Genomic DNA, 19398 nt, shown 5'->3' on the forward strand with positions numbered 1-19398 from the left:
TACGTGGAGCTCCGAGTGCTCCTTGGAAATGTGAGCTGGGTGGCAACAAAAGGTGGAGGAAATTCCTTGAACCCAGATGCCCAAATCCCGGGGTTAGCTTGAGATTGTTGTTCCTTGCCTGGGGCACGAGGTGACAGGGCTGATCCCTTCAGCAAACCAACCCCGCGGAGCGGCAGCGCCTCGCCGGCAGCACCCCTGGAAAGAGAGCGCCCTTTTTTGTATAAAATGATGTCATTCGCTCGCCAGCCTTCCCTCGGGGTGAGCAAACACGGCTGCGTTGCCTTCCCCACGTCCAGGGGATCGTCTTTCAGCCCGCAGTGACCAGGATGAGGAGCGCAGGAACGGGAGCCAAGGCAGATTTATTGTATCACTGGGCTGGCATCTGGAATGTCACACACAGCTCTGACATAACGCTGAAACTTGGCACAGCTGGAGCATGGGCAGTACCAGGTAATGCTGCTTTTGTGTTTCCCTGTTTTCTTAAGAATAATTGTTGCATTGGTACAGAGGTTAAACACTTCCCTCTGTTTGCTTTGTTTTATGAGCTCTGGCTTGATTTTCTTATTAATTTATCATTTGCACTCTTCCTGATTTTCTCTGCCTGACACATCCTCTACTCTGTTATGTTCACGGCATGCCCGTACATACATTTTTCATCTGCTCTGGCCCTCACTTCATGCCCTCTGCAAATCTCTGTGCTCTCCTGTGCAGTTTCTTTGCTCCCACTGTTTTTTCCCTGCACACACCCCCCGTGTGCATTTTGCATGAGCACAGAGAAGAATTCCCACTGCTGCTTGCACCAAAGAAATGCCAAATCCTCCAGACTTTGCCTGCAGGACTGCAGACATCACCTGTTTTACTTCCATGGGCTGCTGTGAGCAGCAGCTCTGGCTCAGGAGCCGTTTTTCCTCACTCTCCCTCCCTGCACTTTTCCTTATTTCCCTTTCCTTTCCTGCACGCACGTGTCCCTGTGCATGAGACCTCACTGTGACTGTAATTGCCACCACCTTGCATCTGCCCATGACAACAGGGCCATAAAAAGCTGAACTGCTCTTAGTAAACAAATAAAATACACTCCCTTTCCCAAGAAGCTTTTGAGAATCTCTTGCAAAAGACCAACATGGTGATTTCGCTTTTCTAAACCCCTCGCAGGATTTGCCCAAAATTTGTCATGTCTGGAGCTGTCACTCCAAGCTGGATCGGTGGTCCCAAGGAATTCAGGGTGCCTGGAAGCTGTGATCCATCCCTGGCATGCTCAGGACCCACCACTTCCCCGCAGGAATTTCCTGCTCCTGCCTGACACACCACGGGCAAGGTGGAGGGCTTTGACTCCTCCTCGTGCATGCCAGGAGGTGACTGTGCTTCACATGATTCCCATCCTGAAAAAGTGTAGATAATGTCAAATGCACCACATGAATGCTGAAGCGAAATTAGACAGTGCTCGGGCAGATTTATTGCAGGAAATTTTAATTGCTCAACGTAGCAAAAGTCTTAAAGTTGATTTAAAGGAAAAAAATAGAGGGGACAGAGAAAGCTGAGACTGTCACTGCACGAGCTGAGCAGCAATTTCAAGTGAGTTTATCAATTTACATTTTTATTAAAATTAACTAAGTCAAATTAAGACATTTCAACTGAAAACTTGACTTTGATCTTGGATTCTGTGAATGCTTGAATTCAGTCTGTGCAGTTTAAAGCACCCCCGGGGCCGGGGGAGGAGCGGGGGGCTCCCAGGGGGACGCTGCCTGCGGACCCCGCTGTGCCCGCTGCCTTCACCCGCATCCCCGCCCGCGGGATGCTCGGGGCTCACTCCGCACCCCGATCCCGGACACCTTTCCCACTCCCACACCTTCTCCCCGTGCGGAGGAGCCCGCGGAGTCCCGGGGGAGGAGCGGGGGGTCCGCGCCGCCCCAGCGAGCCCGGCGTTCCCCGGGGGCGGAGCGGTGACGCGCCGGGCCGGGGCTATAAAACACCTGCCGGGCTCCTACCGACTCTAGACACAGCGCGGCGACTCCGCGGGAAGAGCCGGGACGGGAGGAGAAGGAGGAAAAACCTCGGAGAAGCCCCAGAGCCGGCAGCGCGGAGCCGCGGTCATGGGCAGCCACCCCGGCGTGCTGCTGGCGCTCGCCCTCTGCGCCCTGCTGGAAGCCGGTGAGCCCCGGGCTGCAGCGGGGATCGGTGCCCCGGGGGTGCCCGCACGGGAGGGGGGGACCCCCTGCGCCCCCTCGGCGCGGGGAGGGGTCCGGGGGTGCCCGGAGGCTGCGGGCGCCGTGCGGGACCCTCGCTCCGGGCAGCCCCCGGAGGAGCCGCATCCTCATCGGGGACATCCCGCGACCCTCGGAGGGGACACACGGACGGGCCGCTCATCCCCCGCTCCCTCCTTGTGCTGCTGCAGGTCTGGGCCAGCCCCCGGCCGAGTCGCACCTGGCCGCGCCGCCGAGGAGCAAGCGATGTTCCTGCAACAGCTGGCTGGATAAGGAATGCATCTACTTCTGTCACCTGGACATCATCTGGGTCAACACACCTGGGTGAGCAGGAGCGCGGCGCTCGGGCTCTGCTGATGGGCAGGGGCCGTACCTGCTGTGCAGGGGGCTGGAAAAGGGCTCTGCTGATGGGCAGGGGCCGTACCCGCTGTGCAGGGGGCTGGAAAAGGGCTCTGCTGATGGGCAGGGGCCGTACCCGCTGTGCAGGGGGCTGGAAAAGGGCTCTGCTGATGGGCAGGGGCCGTACCCGCTGTGCAGGTACCTGGGAAAGGGCTCTGCTGATGGGCAGGGGCCGTACCCGCTGTGCAGGGGGCTGGAAAAGGGCTCTGCTGATGGGCAGGGGCTGTACCCGCTGTGCAGGGGGCTGGAAAAGGGCTCTGCTGATGGGCAGGGGCTGTACCCGCTGTGCAGGGGGCTGGAAAAGGGCTCTGCTGATGGGCAGGGGCTGTACATGCTGCAGGTACCTGGAAAAGGGCTCTGCTGATGGGCAGGGGCTGTACCTGCTGCAGGTACCTGGAAAAGGGCTCTGCTGATGGGCAGGGGCCGTACCTGCTGTGCAGGGGGCTGGAAAAGGGCTCTGCTGATGGGCAGGGGCTGTACCCGCTGTGCAGGAGGCTGGAAAAGGGCTCTGCTGATGGGCAGGGGCTGTACCCGCTGTGCAGGAGGCTGGAAAAGGGCTCTGCTGATGGGCAGGGGCTGTACCTGCTGCAGGTACCTGGGAAAGGGCCCCGCAGCTCCGCGGCTCTGGCAGCACCTGCTCCAAGGTGCGCGCTCAGCCCAGGAGGGGACAGGCTGTGCTGCGGCTGCTGCTCAGGTGTTTGTCCAAGCCCCGGGGCTCGGGCTGAAAGCACAGGCTGCTGCTTCCTCCCGGGCTCGGCTTTTCCTGAGGTTTGCACCTCGGCAGCACCGGGATGTTGCGGCTGCAAGTCAGGAAAGTTCCTCTCCGCCTCGCACGCTGTAACCTGGCTGCTGCCTGCCCGTGTTGTTAATGAGGCAGTGGTGGGCTGGCACTGCGGCCGCGCCTGCCAAGCCCTGCCCTCAGGAATGCCGGAGCAGCTTTACCTGCGCTGTCAGACCAATGGCCATCGCACTGGAGCGCAGCACACGCGCTCAGGTGTGGTTATAATCGCGCTCGCTGACATGCATTTACAACTCGCTGCTTGCTCGGGGAATAGCTGCAGTCCCTGCCTGCCAATCCTGCAGCCTCTGGGAGAGCAGATTGCCATCAGAGATGGAGCGAGAGGGAGCTCGCCGTTCTGGGGGCAGGCTGTGGGCACCAGAACCTGCTCTGGCCCCGAGACATCTCGGGCTGTGCCGTGTCCTGTGTGTTGAAGCTGCAGGGAAGGAGAGCGCTGACACCTCAGCTGTGCTGGGGCTGCCGGGCTGGGCCACCCTTGGGAGCCGCCAGCTCGGCCAGCCCAGGTGACAACCCTTGCACGGGCACCTGGGCTGCGGCAAGGACACAAAACTCCCCTTCCCAGCCAGCTCTCCCGGCAGGGAGGGGTGGGGAAGCAGGAGGTGGGAGAGGAGCTCAGACCTATCAGTGACCTTTTCACCTTATGTCTTATAGATGAGTCTTTTATTATGCTGGCAGTGGCTTGGCTGCCTCCCAGCACCCTGTTATAAACCTGTTGGCCAATAAAAAGCCGGTGGCATAGCTGAGTTCCTTTGTTTTTCCCAGGCACACCGCTCCCTACGGCTTGGGCAGCCCGCCAAGGCGGCGCAAGAGGTCGGCGGGCAGGTGCGAGTGCTCGCACTCCAGGGACAGCATCTGTGCCACCTTCTGCCAGGGCAGGCCTGGGTAAGCGCTGGGCACGTCCTGGGGGTGCCAGGGTGAGGGACAGGCGGGGCTCAGGAGCTGCTGTGCCTGCACAGCTCCGTGGGGACGGCTCCTTGCCAGCAGCTGGGATTTGTCTGGTGGCTTTTTTCTCCCCTCCCTGGAGCCCTGGCAGTGTCACCGGGTGGTTTGGGTGAACAAGGGTCCCTTCAGCAGCTGAGAGGCAGCAATGTCACCTCCATCCCTGCTGCTGTGCTGCCAGGAGCCTGGGGATGCCCTGGGTGAGCTGGCAGCACCCTGGAGTGGGGACAAGTGGGATGTGGAGCTTTGGGACATCAGTGTCTCTGCTCAGAAAGGAAAGCTGGCAGCACCCTGGAACTGGAGACAAGTGGGGCTGTGGAGCTTTGGGACATCAGTATCCCTGCTCAGAAAGGAAAGCTGGCAGCACCCTGGGAGTGGGGACAAGTGGGGGTATCGAGTTTGGGACACCAGTGTCCCCTGCACGGCTCAGAGGGGAGCAGAGCTCAGCAGCCAAATGTGCTGTGCTCACCTCTGTTCCTGGTGCATGTGGGGTCTCAGTTCCGCTTCAGCAGCGCTGCTGAAGGGAGGTGGAGTGAATTCGCTGTGGATATCTGTCATTAATTCCACATCCAGGCAATAGTTACAGTCCCCAATCATTAAATGTGCCTGTGAATAGAGGCGCTCTGGCACGAGGGAATAGCGGTGAAGTAAGCCGTGAATAGCTCCCAAAAAGCTGCAATTAACCCTTCAAAGCCGTGCATTCAGCTGTCTGTCACCCGGCCAGGCTCCCCCCGAGCTCCCCACAGCCTGGCTCTGGGTGGCTCAGGCTTCTCCTCTTGCTCTTCAGGTACCTCCAGGGTCTGAAGCTCCCCATGAGCTCTGCAGCATCAGCGAGGTCTCTGCAGAGCAGTGCCACCAGGCCTCCCCACCATGGGCTGCTGAGAGCTCTCAGGTGAGCAGGGCACTAAACCCACTCTGAACATTCCTTACCAGCACTTGAAAATGTGTGATTGTGGCCCCAGGCTGCGGTGAGCACTCGATGTGACCCTCTGCCACCTGCCTGCCTCCTTTCAGTGAGGAGATTGGCTGTTCCTTGCTCTGTGGCACTGGAGGCTCATCAGAGGGAGCCAGGGCTGCTTCTGCCCTTCCCAAACCAGAGCAAAATGTAATTCTTTATTGGAGTGGGGAGTTGCTCTGATGTGGGACAGGCAGATGAGTGATGGACAGAAGGAGTGGGGATGGCATCGTGCAGGAAGATAACTTATTGGGCAGCAGCTTTGGACCAGAGGACAGAGCTTTTCTAACCACACATCAGGGAATTGTGGGGAGAAACTGTCAGGATTGTTGTGGGTTTAAACCTTCAAAAGAGCTGAGCAGTCGTTAGTGCTATAAAGTTTTTTATTGTAAAGGCACATCAGTCTCAAAAGGCAAAGAGTCCCAAAAATATAGACTGGAATTGTCAATGGAAGGTGGTGAATCTGTATGAAAATCTTCAGTGCAACATGCTGCCTTTTAATCCCCACTTTTCACACATTCCAACAACAACTCCAGGAGTGTAACTGAGCTAAAGGGACGTGGCAAATTAATGAATTGGTGGCAATTAAATCAGAGGCAATGGGGGCACTTTCTGAAAGGCAGATTTGGGGAAGCAGCACTTTGGGCCATCCTTGAATCCCCTTCCACCTCATTGGGCTTGGTGGAGCTCGACTGTGGCTTAATGCACAGCAATTCCTGCTCTTCCTTCCCCCATCTCCTGCCTCCCAGAAGCTGTGCTGAGGGGTTGATAAATGTCGTGCTGTGGGGTACTGATCAGGGTGCAGATGGGCTGGAGAGTGACCTCTGTGTCCCTTGTGTCCCCAGGGAGCTCAGGGTGTCCAGCCCGCGCCAGCAGCGCTCCCGGAGGGATGCACAGCCACCAGCTCTGCCTTGGGAGAAAAACATCTGGAAGAAGAAGAGATAAGAGACAGGTGCACGCCAAGTTCACCAGAAGAATTTGGAGTCCTGTGGGTGCCACCAGCTCCGGTTTTAGAGCTGAAGGGAAGGCCGTGAGTGGAAGGGGAGGAAGTGGAAGTCTCCGTGTTCCTGCTGCATGAACCAGCACTCGAGGGACTGCTGTAAAGGGAAAAACTGTCTCTCCACACTGTCAGAGGAGCGTCCTGGAGCTGAATTGTGCCTTTCTGGATCAGGCAAGGGTCGTGCTGGAGCAGCAGCAGCTGGACTCTGCCCCGGAGCCCTCGGCAGGGCTCAGCCCACGCGTGGTGGGTGAATCACAGCCAGGGCTCTGGGCAGTGCTGGACTGGGCAGCACCGAGCCCCTCGCTGGCCTGGCTGCTCTGCCTCGACCTCAGCCTGGCCCCACTCAGAGGGTTTGGCTGCTCACTGCTCAGGGATGAGCTGCCTCCAGCCCAAACCCACCTTTGCACTATTTTCTCTCATCAGTCAGTGCCTCTGAGCGAGGCTCCCGGGGTGGAACAGCTCCCAGTTTGTATGGAAAGTTTATTTCATCTCGGCAGGAGCCAGCTGAGCAGGCAGGGGCTCTCACTGGCTGAGCAGTCACTGGAGTGGATTCCCACTTGGGAATGGCTGTAGCAGAGGTGCAGGATCAGTTACCCCAGGGATGGCACCAACCCAGCTGTGGCTGCTGTGGGGCTGGGTTTGTGCAGGAGCCCCCATAGCCAGGGGAGGGTGAGCAGAGCCCTGCTCTGGGCCAGTGCCCCCATCTCATCTCCCTGGACCGACCCTTAGTGAGGATTGCCAGCTCCTGAATAATCCATCTTCCTCCCAGCTCTGCCTGGAGGGAAGGGCTGGGGCAGAGAGGGCACACAAAGCCTGGCTTAGGTCAGCTCTGAGTCGGGCTCTGGACAGTAAGTGACCACTCAGGTCACTGTGGGAAGGGAAACCTGGGTGGGGAGTGCATCAGGTGAGGGGCAGCCAGGTAGGAATGGTGTGGAGGGAAGGACTGGTCAGAACACGGGGTGGAACTGGATCATCTTTGATGTCCCTTCCAACCCAAGCCCCTGTGATTCTGTACAGCCCTGTCTGAGCTTTCAACCTGTCTGGCTCAGATTTAAACCCAGATCTGCTGGCCCAGGGGAGAGAGGGAAAAATTTGGGAAAAACACTGAGCTCAGGGTGGGCCTAGAATCCAAGCCTGAGGCAAAGGGCTCCAGAGCTTTCAAAATGCACTTTTGTTTGCTGGGCAGGCTGAGCTGAGCCCAGGGCTGTCCCTGGGCAGGGCAGGGGCTGCTCTCCACTCCTGGGTCCCTCTGCTGCCCACGCCAGGATTGCACAGGAGCTTTGGAAAGGCTGCTTGAAGTTGGTGGTGGACCAAAATCTGTGGCTGTTGCAAGTATGGTCCCGATGGACAAGAAAAATAATTCCTTGATTTTGCTTTAAGCCCTGGAAAGGGGAAAAATAAGACCAATTGATTGTATTGTGAATGAAACAGCAGATTAATCATTTGGTCCCCAAAGCTGCAGAGAATCTGTTTTTATCTTTGACCTTCTGAAGGTTGGAGTCACTCTAAAAAACCAAAAGAAGAAAATCCTGAAAGGGTTTGTTCCAGAGGAAATTTTGCACATGGTTTAATGTGAGTAATTTAAAATAAAACTACTGCTGTAAAGTACTCTGTCAATCTCATGTGTGTGTAATGTCCCATCCTTAAGTGACTCATTGCACACCTGCCATATGTAGCATCCTGAAATCTGTATATTTATTTAAATCTATTGATTTTTTTTTTAGACAGTAATTTTTCAAGATATAATTTGTAATAAATAATGACAACAGTCAGTGGTACTTTCCTTCCTTATTTGGTGGCTGGGTCATGGTGGGTGAAGTGAAAGGAATCCAGATGGGCAAAAGAAATGGGAAATGGTCCTGGGCACATTTCTTCAAAGTGAACCCATCTAGAATCCATCTGGCTGATTTAAACATTCCTTAACTTCAACACCTTCTTCCTTCCTGGATTTCTCTGGGAGCAGGGGTGGGAAGTTATGCCCAGCTTGTTGTGGATGTGGTGTTTGCCCATGGTTGACTCCCTGTGGCTGTGGGGTCAGCAGGGCAGGGACAGAGCTTTAGATCTGGGAAGGGATTGTATTGTTATTATTAATTTTATTAAAATTCAAAAGCCATAATCTAAAGTATGATGTGAAGATGCTGAAGGCATCCCAGACTTTCCTATTCCCTGATTTTCCTGGCTGAGCTGCCTCTCCCATGGCCAAGCCTCTACCCCAGGGCTTGGTGTGAAAATCAGTCTGTCAGATGTTTCTGTGACAATAAATCTTTGTCCCTGGGACTTTAATGGTAAAGGTACCATAAAAAGGACCTGGAATTACAGGTAAAAAGGGGAAAAATACCTTGAAACACAGCGAATTTCCTGTGTAACATGTACAATATCCATGGTACATTCTCCCCTCTTCTGCTGAACAGAACTCCAGAACTGCCTGGATTTGTGGCTGTTTTGGTTAAATTCCAATTTGTCCTGCTGGGGCTCATTGCAGTGGTGGGAGTGAGGGAAATGAGGATTTCATGCATTTCCCAGGAAAGATTTCCCCACTCTCTGCAATGTCCACTGAACCAGCCCTGGGTTTTTATTTGTCTTCCTGAAGTTCCAAAGGACCCTTGGTTAGACCTTGGTCTCAGAGGGAAAATGTCCCTGTTTGGGATGCTCAGAGGGCCCTGGCACCAGGGCAACACCACATTTTGGGAGGTGGGATCACAGGAGGTGATCCCCAGCTCTTCCACAGTGTCTGGTCTTGAAGCACAGAGGGAAAATCTGAAATAATCATTGTGGGAGGGGGGAGAGTTTTTGGGGCCTTAAGATCAATTAACAGAGGAAATTTTGCCATAGGAATAATGGGAAATATTCCAGAGTGGTTCCCCTACATTCAAGTGGGGAAACTTTGGGCTCAGCAATGAGAAGCAGAGAAAGAAACCCTGGAAAGTTCCCTGATCCCAAAGCTCAGCAGAGCTCCTTGCTGGGATGTCCTGCTGGGTCCCTCAGTGCCACCAAGGACTGAGGGACAAGCTGAGCCTGGCAGGAGCCTGTGCTGGGGCCTGGACTGCTGCCAGCCTCTGGGCACAGCTTTAATTACCAGCCCTAATTAGGTAACACCCGAGGGAAGAAGATGCTTAAGAGCATCTTAATTAGGGTGAGAAGGGATAAGAGAGGACTGTGCTTATTCTTGAGGTTATTGAATTGGCTGATAAAGATTAGCTGAAGGAGGTGTGTTTTATAAATTCTCACAGGTAACAGGAATGAGCAGAATAATGAAACTTCATTTAAATGGAAAATCCAGGAAATCAGGCACTTTTCAAAGGCAGTGTAACTATAATACTGAGTGTAAGTGATGGGTATTTTTAATAAGATCCAGTTTTTTTCCTATTGATAATTCCCATCAAAATGAGCATCTTGTGCCCTGCATGTGACTCTCCCATTTTTTAGGAATTCCTGGAAAAAAGCCCTTCCCTAATGGCCCACAGGGAGCAAACTTCCCTCCTGCACCATGGGCCAGTTCTCATCAGGATGGGCAACATTTTTTTGATGGGACTTTGCTCCCTTTTAATGTTTGTTGAACTGCTTGGGAGAAGATGTGGTGCCATAAAACAGGATGGAGCTGAAAGGAGCAGCCAGACCTGGGGATGAGACTGACAGGCCACCAGCACCGTGGAGATTTCTGCTTTTTTTTTTTTTTTTTTTTACAAAAGTGGCTTTTGGTGATTTTGGCTTCTCATCTCAGGTGGGCAGGGAGGGGAGAGGAGCAGGAGGAGAAAACTGAAATGGTCCCAGTCAGATGAAGGGATCACACAGTCACAAATTGCATTAATTAGCTGTGCTGGGTTAATGAGCTCCAGGGAAGCACATCCTGGACCCCACAGGAGAAACTTTCTGTGCTGGGGACAGGGAGGGAGGTGCCACTGGCTCAGGAATTGTCATTCCTGTCATTCCTGAGTGCCTCTGGAGCACCATGGAAGAATAGCCTGGAGAACAGGGCATGAACACCCTGCTGAGCATCTTTCCCCAGGAATTCAGGAAAAACACCTCAAGGGCTTCGTTCCAAGGGGGAGGATGACAGAGCTGAGATGAGAGACTTTGCCAGAACCTGGGATCTCTTCTTGCCTGTGGTGGGGCTGTTCTGGCAGCAGCCACAATTCAGAGAACTCCCAGAGAGGCTGGGAAAAACCAGCTGGGATTTGTGAGAGCCCCCAGAGAGGCTGGAAAATACAACTGGGATTTGTGAGAGTCCCAACAGAGGATGGAAAATCCAACTGGGAGTTGTGAGAGTCCATACAAAAGCTGGAAATTCCAACTGGGAGTTGTGAGTCCCAACAGAGGCTGGGAAATTCTCTCCCATGTCCCTCCAGAGCCAGGGATGTCCCCTTGGCACATCCTTTCATTCTGACCCCACTTGCCCATTTTCTGCAGTGTGTGGCACCCAGTAATTCAGCCTGAGGATTTTTTTTTCCTTTTCATCCATGGAAATCTCCACACCTTCATTCCAGCAGCGAGATTTTAACAGTTCAGAGAAGATCTGGGGTGGGGAATGAGCCTCTCCCCAGGGATTTGGTGGCCAATCCGAGGTGCTGCCCTGTGACTTTGTTGTTAAAAGGGAATAGTTCTCCCTCCAGCTCCGTTGCAGGGGGAGGAGGGAGCACACAAGGAGCAATTAAAAAAAATGTCTTTGACCTTCAGCAACTTAATCAGTTGCCAGTGTTCTTCCTAATAGTGTGCTAATGGTTAAGTTCTTCTGGCTGCCATAAAAAGTGCTATAACTGGAGGCTACAATAAAGTGCTGATCAACCCATCAAGTGAGTCAATCCAAAAGTAATATCTGTCTTTGTAATGACTGCAATAAAAGCCATGCCAAAGCCAGGAGATGACGTGAATAAGAATGCTGCTTAATTATGCTGGGCTGCTCTGCTGGGTGCTGGTGCCACACTTCCAGCCTGCTCTTGGGTGACATTGCCACCCCTGCCTGAGGAAACCACACTTTATTTTTGTGCTCCAAGGACAGTCCTGAGGGGTTTGGACAGATCCCCATCCAAGCCAAGTGGAGTTTTAGTGCAGAAAATGGTGTTGGATTTGGGTTGGGGCTGTTCATCTGACAAAATGCAGGAGGGAGGCATCAATCCCTTTATGAGATGTGGGGCCTGGGAAAAGGGTTTATAAGTTTTAGTTATCCTGGTGTTAAAGACAGCAGGGTGAAGGCTCCCTGTGCTAAAAAGGGATTGGTGACAGGAAGCAGAAAGAGGGGAAAGCCAGGATCACCCAGGGAGACCCTTCCAGGCACTGGGGTGGATCTGAGGGCTGGCAGAGGTTGAAGCCCATCCCCGAGTGTTTGCCATGGAAGGCAGTGCCCAACACCCTTCAAAGGTCACTCACAGGTGGAGGAGCAGAGGGGCTGGAGGATCTTTCCCTGCCTGATGCCTTGTCTTGGTTTTCCTGGGAGCTGGGGGCTCTGGGCACCCCCAGGACGGAGCAAAACCCCCTCCAGAAGCCAGGTCCTGTCCGTGCTGCCCTTTGCAAAGGCACAGGTGAACAACAGAGGAAACCACCCTGGACTCTGGAATGTCCCAGGAGGGGAATTGTCCCGCTGTGCCCGGGGCAGCTGGATGGAGCACAAAGGGACAGCGAGCAGCACCTGCTGCTCCCGCTGGAAGGACGGTGCTGCCTTCCTCCCAAACATCCCTGTGTGCTCTGGGAGCACAAAGGACACCGAGGAGCAGGAACCCAGCGTGGAGCTGGTGGCAAACACGCCGCAGCCTCTCAAGGAGCGCAGCGGATTCCTCCCCCAGCAGCAGGGAAAACAGGATGCAGGCCACATTCCTGCTCACACAGACAAGCTCTCCACAGCAGCACAAACACATTGCTCAGCTCCAATTAAACCCTGGCTTTATATCACCTTGCTGCTGATAAGGCTCTGATTAATGGAAGAATTGTCTTTTTTTTTTTTTTTTTTTTTTTCCCCAGTAAAGTCCCTGGTGTTAATTGTTTTTTCCCTCTCGCATTTCTTGTTTCAAAGGCGCTTTCGAGGAGGGCTGCTGATTGTGCTGGAAGTTGTGTGGGAACACTTAGTCTCTTCCTGGTTTTGTTTTTTGGGGCTAAGTGCTGCCACTGAGAGCAGCAGGTCCAGCAGACAAATCAGCCCAGTGAAATCCTGCCCTGGTGCCTCCAGATAAACAAGTGCAGATTCATGTGCTTGTCCATGACACAGAAGGTGCCAGAACAATGATTTGGTGACTTTTGCCAGGGTTGTTTCCTCCGCAGAGCCGACTTCCCTGGCGGAGCCTCAGGTGCATAGCAACAGCTCAGCAAAACAAAAACCAACCACGGTGAGGCTTCAGGAAAACATTATCCCTGTCTGAGGGGTGGGGCTGAGCTTTCCATCCCGGCTGGGATCAGCCCCAGCAGCCTGGGCTGGCTACTGAGCACTGGGACCATGAGCCAAACTCCCAGAGGGGCTGGGGATGGATGGATGGATGGATGGATGGATGGATGGATGGATGGATGGATGATGGATGGATGGATGGATGGTGGGTGGATGGATGGTGGATTGTTGGGTGGATGGATGCATGGATGGATGGATGGATGGATGGATGATGGATGGATGGATGATGGATGGATGGATGGATGATGGGTGGATGGATGATGGATGGATGGATGGATGGATGGATGGATGGATGGATGGATGGATGGATGGATGGTGGATGATGGGTGGATGGATGGATGGATGGATGGATGGATGGATGGATGGATGGATGGATAATGGATGTGACCAGCAGCTGCTGCTCCATGCCTCTGGGTGATGTGCACTGTGTCACACTTGAGGCACAGCACTGGAATCTCCCAGCAAAAATGGGGTTTTTTCAGCCATCCAGGAGCCTCTTGTCTCTGCCCTCCTGGGTGATGGCAGCTGGGAATGGCTTCATGGCTATCTGTGGGGTCCAGCCCTGGGGGGCAGAGGTGTGAGCCATGGTCGGGGGTCCCTGCTCAGGGAGACACACCTGGCCCTGGCTCTGCCCTGGCACAGGTGAGAAATCAGGTGAGAAATCAGGCACTACAGATCCTGACTTAGGTAGGACTCGGGTAAAAACTCAGGCCCTGCAAATCCTGATTCAGGTAAGAACTCAGGCCCTGTAGACCCAGGCCCAGTAAGAACTCAGGTAAAGACTCAGCCCTGCAAGCCCTTGCTCAGGTGAGAACTCAGGCTCTGCAGGTGCTGGCTCTGTAAGAACTCAGGCCCTGCAGACCCCAGCCCCAGCAGAGCTGACACCCAGACCCAGCAGGAACAAGTGGCACTGGGCCCCTGACGTGCCCCTGAGCATCTCTCTGGGCACTGCCACCACCCTTGGGGACACCATGAGTGCTGAAATGTCAGACCCACACCTGGGACCCAGAGCTTGTCCCCAGCCACAGGGACAGCCCAGCCAAGGGTGGGGAGGAGAGCAGGCCAAGCAGGGCCTGATAAAGCAAGAGGAGATTGTGAACAGGGAAGGGACCAGCCAGTCTGGGCCAGGGGACAAAGGTGGCTGAGCTAGCAGGGAAAATGCTCAGCATTTCAGGTTCTCCTGCCCTCTGGGCTGGTCTCACCTGCAGGGAACTCTCAGCTCTCTGTGCCCTCATCTCCTGTGTGGTGCCTGTGAGCCAGTCCCCACCAGCACATCTGCTCCAGCTGTGCAGTGCTGTCCCACCCACTGCTCCCTGTCTGTGCTGTGGGATGCCTGAGTGCCTTCCCTCAATCAGGGCAGCCTTGTCCTTTCCTCTTCCATTCCCACATTTGAAACTTTCCACACTTCCTTTGCACATCTCCACCCCACTGCTGTGCTCTCCTGCTCCACTTTTCCTTCCCTTTCCTTTATCTCTCTACATTTTTGTTGTTATGACTACACTGATTAATTAAATTTTCTTGCTTTCACCTTTTTACCTCCACTTTTCCTTGCACTTTCCACAGCAGGCGAGTTTTTAGATTTAAGTTAAAAAGAAATAGGACAACAGGGAAGAAAAGGGATGGGGCAGAGAGGTCAAAACAGGAGATGTGGAGCAGTGGAAGAGAAAGAAGCAGCAAGAAAGGACATCCCAACATCAGCTCACACTTTGGGGTGGGCAGTGAAATGAGTTGGCCTCATTTATATTAAATATAAATTATATATTAAAATATAAAATATATTGTATTTAATATTATATATTAAATATATTAAACACATTACATTTGCATTACTAAAGGCACCCATCCACAGGCAGAGCCCATCCCCAGCCCAGTGGGAAAGAGCAGCTCATGTCTCACTGCTCAGGGAGGTTCTCCAGGGCACAGGGCCTGGCTCCAAGCTCTTTTCTGAGCTTTTTTTGACATCTCATTGTTTTTGTGGTGGTTTCCCAGGCTCCAGTGGGATAAACCAGCTGGGAATGGCCTCAGGGGCTACTCTGAGGAAGAGCCACAGGGCAGGAGTGCCCTGAGGAGCCAAGGGAAGGTGACACCAATTCTGTCCCAGCTCTGGGTGCTGTGCTGGGCACGGGACCCTCTCACACCACAGGCACAGCCTCTGGAGATTTGGGCTGCTCAGGGACTTGGCCAAAGTCGCCTTGAGGTGCAGATTTCTGGCAAGTGTTGGGTCCAGCAGTGAAAGGAGCTGTGACAGGCAACAGGGAGAATTCTCCAGCCTGAGCTGAACCAAGTGTCAAAACCAGCTGGGTCTTTCCTCTTGCCTTTCTCCTCACCTACACCTCGAGCTGCTCCTGCAAACTCACCCCTCTCTGCTGCTGAGGCAGGAGCTGGAGGGCTGCCATGGAGAGTTCTCAGGGCTGTGACTCGTGGCTTTGGGAAAGGCACGAAAATTGGGGTAAAAATGAAGTGCAGCTACTTCAATAAAGACACAGTGCAAGCTGCAGTTCCTGAGAGCCCACGGTTCAGCTGCTGTTCTTTGGGTCATATCCCCAGAGGGCTTTGTAAAGCACTTTTCTGTCTTAGCTCAGAAATGTTAAAGATCGCGACTCTGTATGAAAATGACTCCAGTTTAACACTGACTTCAACACCTGGCTGTGTAGAGAATGTCAGTGTGGCTCTATTTAAAGGGTTTTTTTGATTCTGAGCCAGCAAATGTCACGTTTGAAGTGTGATTTTCAACAGGGAGTCTCTGTGGAAAGAGCAGAGTCTCACATCCCACCATCGATCCAGGAGCTGGGATTTAAGGAAGATGTCAAACACAGGTTGTAACTCCAATTGCTATATTCTGATTTTGGGAGTGATCCCTTTTCCAGTGAAAAACCTGGAGTTTCAGCCCACCTGGGCGTGGTGCCAGGCTCTGTTCAGGGCTGCCCAGGACAGGATGAGGAGCAGTGGTCATGTAATAAAACACAACAACTTTCACCTCAATGTGCCAGGGAACTTCTCTCCATGGAGCACAGGAGCAGCTGCCCAGGGAGGGTGTGGAGTTCTGGGGCATCTCAAACCCACCTGGATTCAGTGTTCCTGCTCCAGGTGACCCTGCCAGGGCAGAGCTGTGATGCCAGAGGTCCCCTAACCCAAATATTCACCATCCCTGGACGTGTTTATAAAAGACTGGATGTGGCACTCAGTGCCATGGTTTAGTTGAGGTGTTAGGGAAGGGTTGGACTCGATGATCTTGGAGGTCTCTTCCAACCCAGTGATTCTGTGATTCTGTATTCCATGACTCTGAGATTCTGTGGGCAGCTGTTTGTGATCTCACGGACAGAACCCCACTCTTCTGCCCCATGAAGCCCTCCAGCCTCCTCTGGGTGTTTTTGGCACCCTGGGAGCCCAGTTCCCACGGCCTGGGCCGGGCTGGATCTGCCCTCCCAGAGCAGGGGGAGCGGGAGAGCCTGGGCAAGCTGGAACAGCACCTCCACCTCTGATGCTTTGTTCAAGGGCTGCTCTCTCTGTGTCACCTTTGAGTTTTCGCCAATTAGCCTCCAGAGTGTGATTTAAATATTGTTGCTAATGTTAATAGAGGGTGTGCATGTTTTTGTATTTACAGCTCGCCTGCAGGCTTGGAATAACACTTGTCATCCAGACAGGAGAAGGAGCAGCAGGGTCGGGGTGCTGGCAGTGGACAGGAGAGGTTTGCTGCCCATCAGAGATGTCCAGTCCTCGTTGAGGTCCTGCTCGATCACCAGAATTGATAATTTTGTAGCTCTGCTTCTGCAGAAATTTCAGTGTCACCCTTGAAATGGGTAGCAGAACCTCATCCCTGGTGTGAGTTTTCAGCTGCCCCCAGGAAGCCTCTGATGGGGAAGGAGAACAAGACAGGTCCTGGTGTTCCCTGGTGTCCTGAGTGTGGAAGAAGCCACTTGTGGCTGGGATCAGAGCAGTGATTTGCTCAGATCACCCCACCAAAGAACAAAGCCCTGCTCCCAGCAGGGAAACCTTCCACAGCTCGACGGGGTGGGACAGGGGGTGGTGCTGGGCTTTGCAGCACAAACAGGGGCAGTTAAAGGTTTCTCTGTGGGTCTTGAAGGAAATCATCATTGCGAGGTTCAGAGCTGCAGTGCCTAAAAAAGGGGTGGAAATGAGGTACTGAGAGAGAGGTGCTCTCCCAGGGCAAGGGGTGAAACCCTGCAGCTGCTCAGAGTGGAGAACCAGGGACACAGCTGCCTGTTTGCTGCTCCCCTGGAGATGGGAACGCCTGGGAGTGCTGGGGATCACCAGCACAAGGTGCTGGATTTTCTCTGCCTGGATTTCCTGCAGGATAACTCAAGGACTATGAGCAAGCAAAGCCTTCCTGGATCACATTCACCATTTCATAGAATCATTAAGGTTGGAAAAGACCTCCAAGATCACCAAGCCCAACCTTTGATTGAATCCCACCATGTCACTAAGCCAGACCATGAAGTGCCACCTCTGCTCGGTTTTTGAGCACTTCCAGGCATGGTCACTCCCCCACTGCCCTGAGCAGCCATGGAAATTTTTCCTGATGAAAAATCAGGAAAATTTTTCAGAGAAGAAATTTTTCCTAGTGCCCAACCTGAACCTCCCCAGTGCCTACCTAGATTTTTCCACCCATTGCCACCCATTAGGTATGGCACTTCCACAACCACATCATTTCTGAATTTCACTTTCATTTTCCATGTGAGAAGCCTGGCTGGTCACAGGGAATTAGGACAGCTTCTCTTCATCCTCACAGATGATCCTTCAGCTCTGTGCTCCACTTCCTCTCCAATCTGTGTGTCCAGAGGCAGAGGGCTGTGCTGGAGAAGAGGGATGCTGGAGCTGCAGCCCAGGTGCCTGGTGGCACCGTCTTGGAAGCAATCTTGAAGCTGATAAGAGAGTTTTGCTTACGGGTGCAATCAGCAGGAATGGAGGACGATCTATCCTTCTGTTGACCTACCTGTGACACTGATCTAGAAAATCATCAGGTGTTTAAAGAAGCAATTCTGAAATCAAGGGATGGTGCTTCAAGGAAATCTGTTATGGTTTATTGTCATTGTAACTCTCGTCCTGTACTGGGACTGTGAATTATTAACTCCATGTGCTGGAGCATGAATGAGTTTTATGCATTTTTTAACTGCATTTGTTACTGGGAAAGCCAGGCCCAGCTTCTCAGAGTGAAGCCACCTGTAACTGCTGGATGGACCCCCCAGCTCAACTAAATAAACGTGGGAGGTGCAGAAGTTCTCAGTGTGAGCAGGGCTTGCAAGAAGCAGTGAATGAATCGTGGTGCAAAGCAGAACTCTGACAGCTCCTGGGCTGAGCCAGCCCTTCTTCCCAAAGGAAAAAGCACTTCAACATCACTTCAAATGCTTCAAGTGTATTTAATGAGCTGCTTTTACTCTGTTAAAACCTGTGCCTTCAGTGGGCAGGGAGACATCAGAGATGCTTCCCTCTCATGGGTAAAAATGGAGAAACTTCCACAGGGAGCAGCTGATCAGAGACTTTGGCTTGAAGGACAAAGAAAAGGACCCTGGTGTTCCCCAGTTCTGATCCCAGCCCATAGGGAACCATGCTCTTGCTCCAAAAATATCAGATCTGCCTTGGAAGGCAGAGGTGGGTGGTGGGAAGGCTGCAAGGGCACGAGAAATCAGGAAATGTGGGAGAGTGAGCATTAATCCTCTCCAGAGCCAGAAAGAAAATGTGTCAGTCATGGAATTATGACAATCATGCCCAGATTCTGGGTAATCCATTTGAAGGAGGGACATGGAGAGACCATTTTGGTAATGTTTTCTTTTAACTGGGCAATTACCTGAGACCTGCTGAACTCTGAGGCAGGAGGAGCAGGACAGGCAGTGCTGAGGGCACTGCCCGAGGCCAGCAGGGTGGGTTGGGGTTAAAACAGAGCTGGAATTTCAGAGCAGAGCTATTTGAGTGGCCAGGTTTGTCTGTAGGAAAGAAACGAGGCTGGCTTTGGAAAAGATGAGTTTTGTTTTTGCTAAGCCCAGACCCGAGGAGATTCTTGGTGCCAGCAATGGGTCCTTGAGCACCAGGAGATGTTTGACAGAGCAGCTTTTTGCCCTGGTGTTGTCACTGGGGATTGGACAGGGTGGATATTCAATCATTCCTGGGGAAAAGGGGGTTCTTCCTTTGGGAAAAGAGTGATTCTGCTCTAATTGGTGCTCCAGGGCTGATTAGAGCCTGTGGGCTCTGAATTCTGTTTTACCTCCTCCAGAACACCCAAGGTGGAATTTTGTACCAAGGTGGGAATGAGACCCTTTAGCTTCTCCTTCCATGCCCAGGGCCCCAGGTTATCACCAGGTTTGGGGTAAGAAAACTTTTCTAACTGAATTTGGCAGCTCTCCTTCACTCATTCTGAAACACAGAGAGACAGGAGTTCTGGGTTGATCCCTCACTCAAGCCATGTCCTGCTGTCAGAGACTCCAGGATTCAGATCTGGCCAGACAGTCAGACGTGCTGAGCACAGAGCTCTGCCCAGCAGCACCCTGCGCTGTTCCTCCCTAGGAAATGTTGATTTAACCCTCTCAGGAATCATCACTCCTCGGGGCAGCACTGCTTTGAAGTGGTTACCAGCCTGCTGAGCAGTAAGTGCAGGGCGTGGTGTCTATCTTCGAGGCAAGGGTGGCATTCTGTTTCCTGGGGACAGAAGCTTTAATAAAGGGAGTTTCCCTCCTTGCAGTGGGCAGGTGTGAGGCAGCTGCTGCTCTGGGGAGCTGGGTG

At 53.2% G+C, this 19398-nt stretch overlaps 1 protein-coding gene across 1 annotated transcript; it reads left to right on the top strand.

Annotated features, from left to right (window-relative positions):
- The first annotated feature begins 1945 nt into the window (after window positions 1-1945).
- LOC130262140 (endothelin-2-like) lies at window positions 1946-7901 on the top strand. Its single transcript, XM_056508966.1, has 5 exons — window positions 1946-2148; window positions 2393-2525; window positions 4162-4281; window positions 5126-5230; window positions 6139-7901. The coding sequence occupies exons 1-5, from the start codon at window positions 2091-2093 to the stop codon at window positions 6236-6238; spliced, it is 516 nt and encodes a 171-aa protein (XP_056364941.1). The 5' UTR covers window positions 1946-2090; the 3' UTR covers window positions 6239-7901.
- The last annotated feature ends 11497 nt before the right edge of the window (window positions 7902-19398 follow it).

The sequence above is a fragment of the Oenanthe melanoleuca genome, chromosome 23 (genome assembly GCF_029582105.1).
Source record: "Oenanthe melanoleuca isolate GR-GAL-2019-014 chromosome 23, OMel1.0, whole genome shotgun sequence".
Lineage (NCBI taxonomy): Eukaryota > Metazoa > Chordata > Aves > Passeriformes > Muscicapidae > Oenanthe > Oenanthe melanoleuca.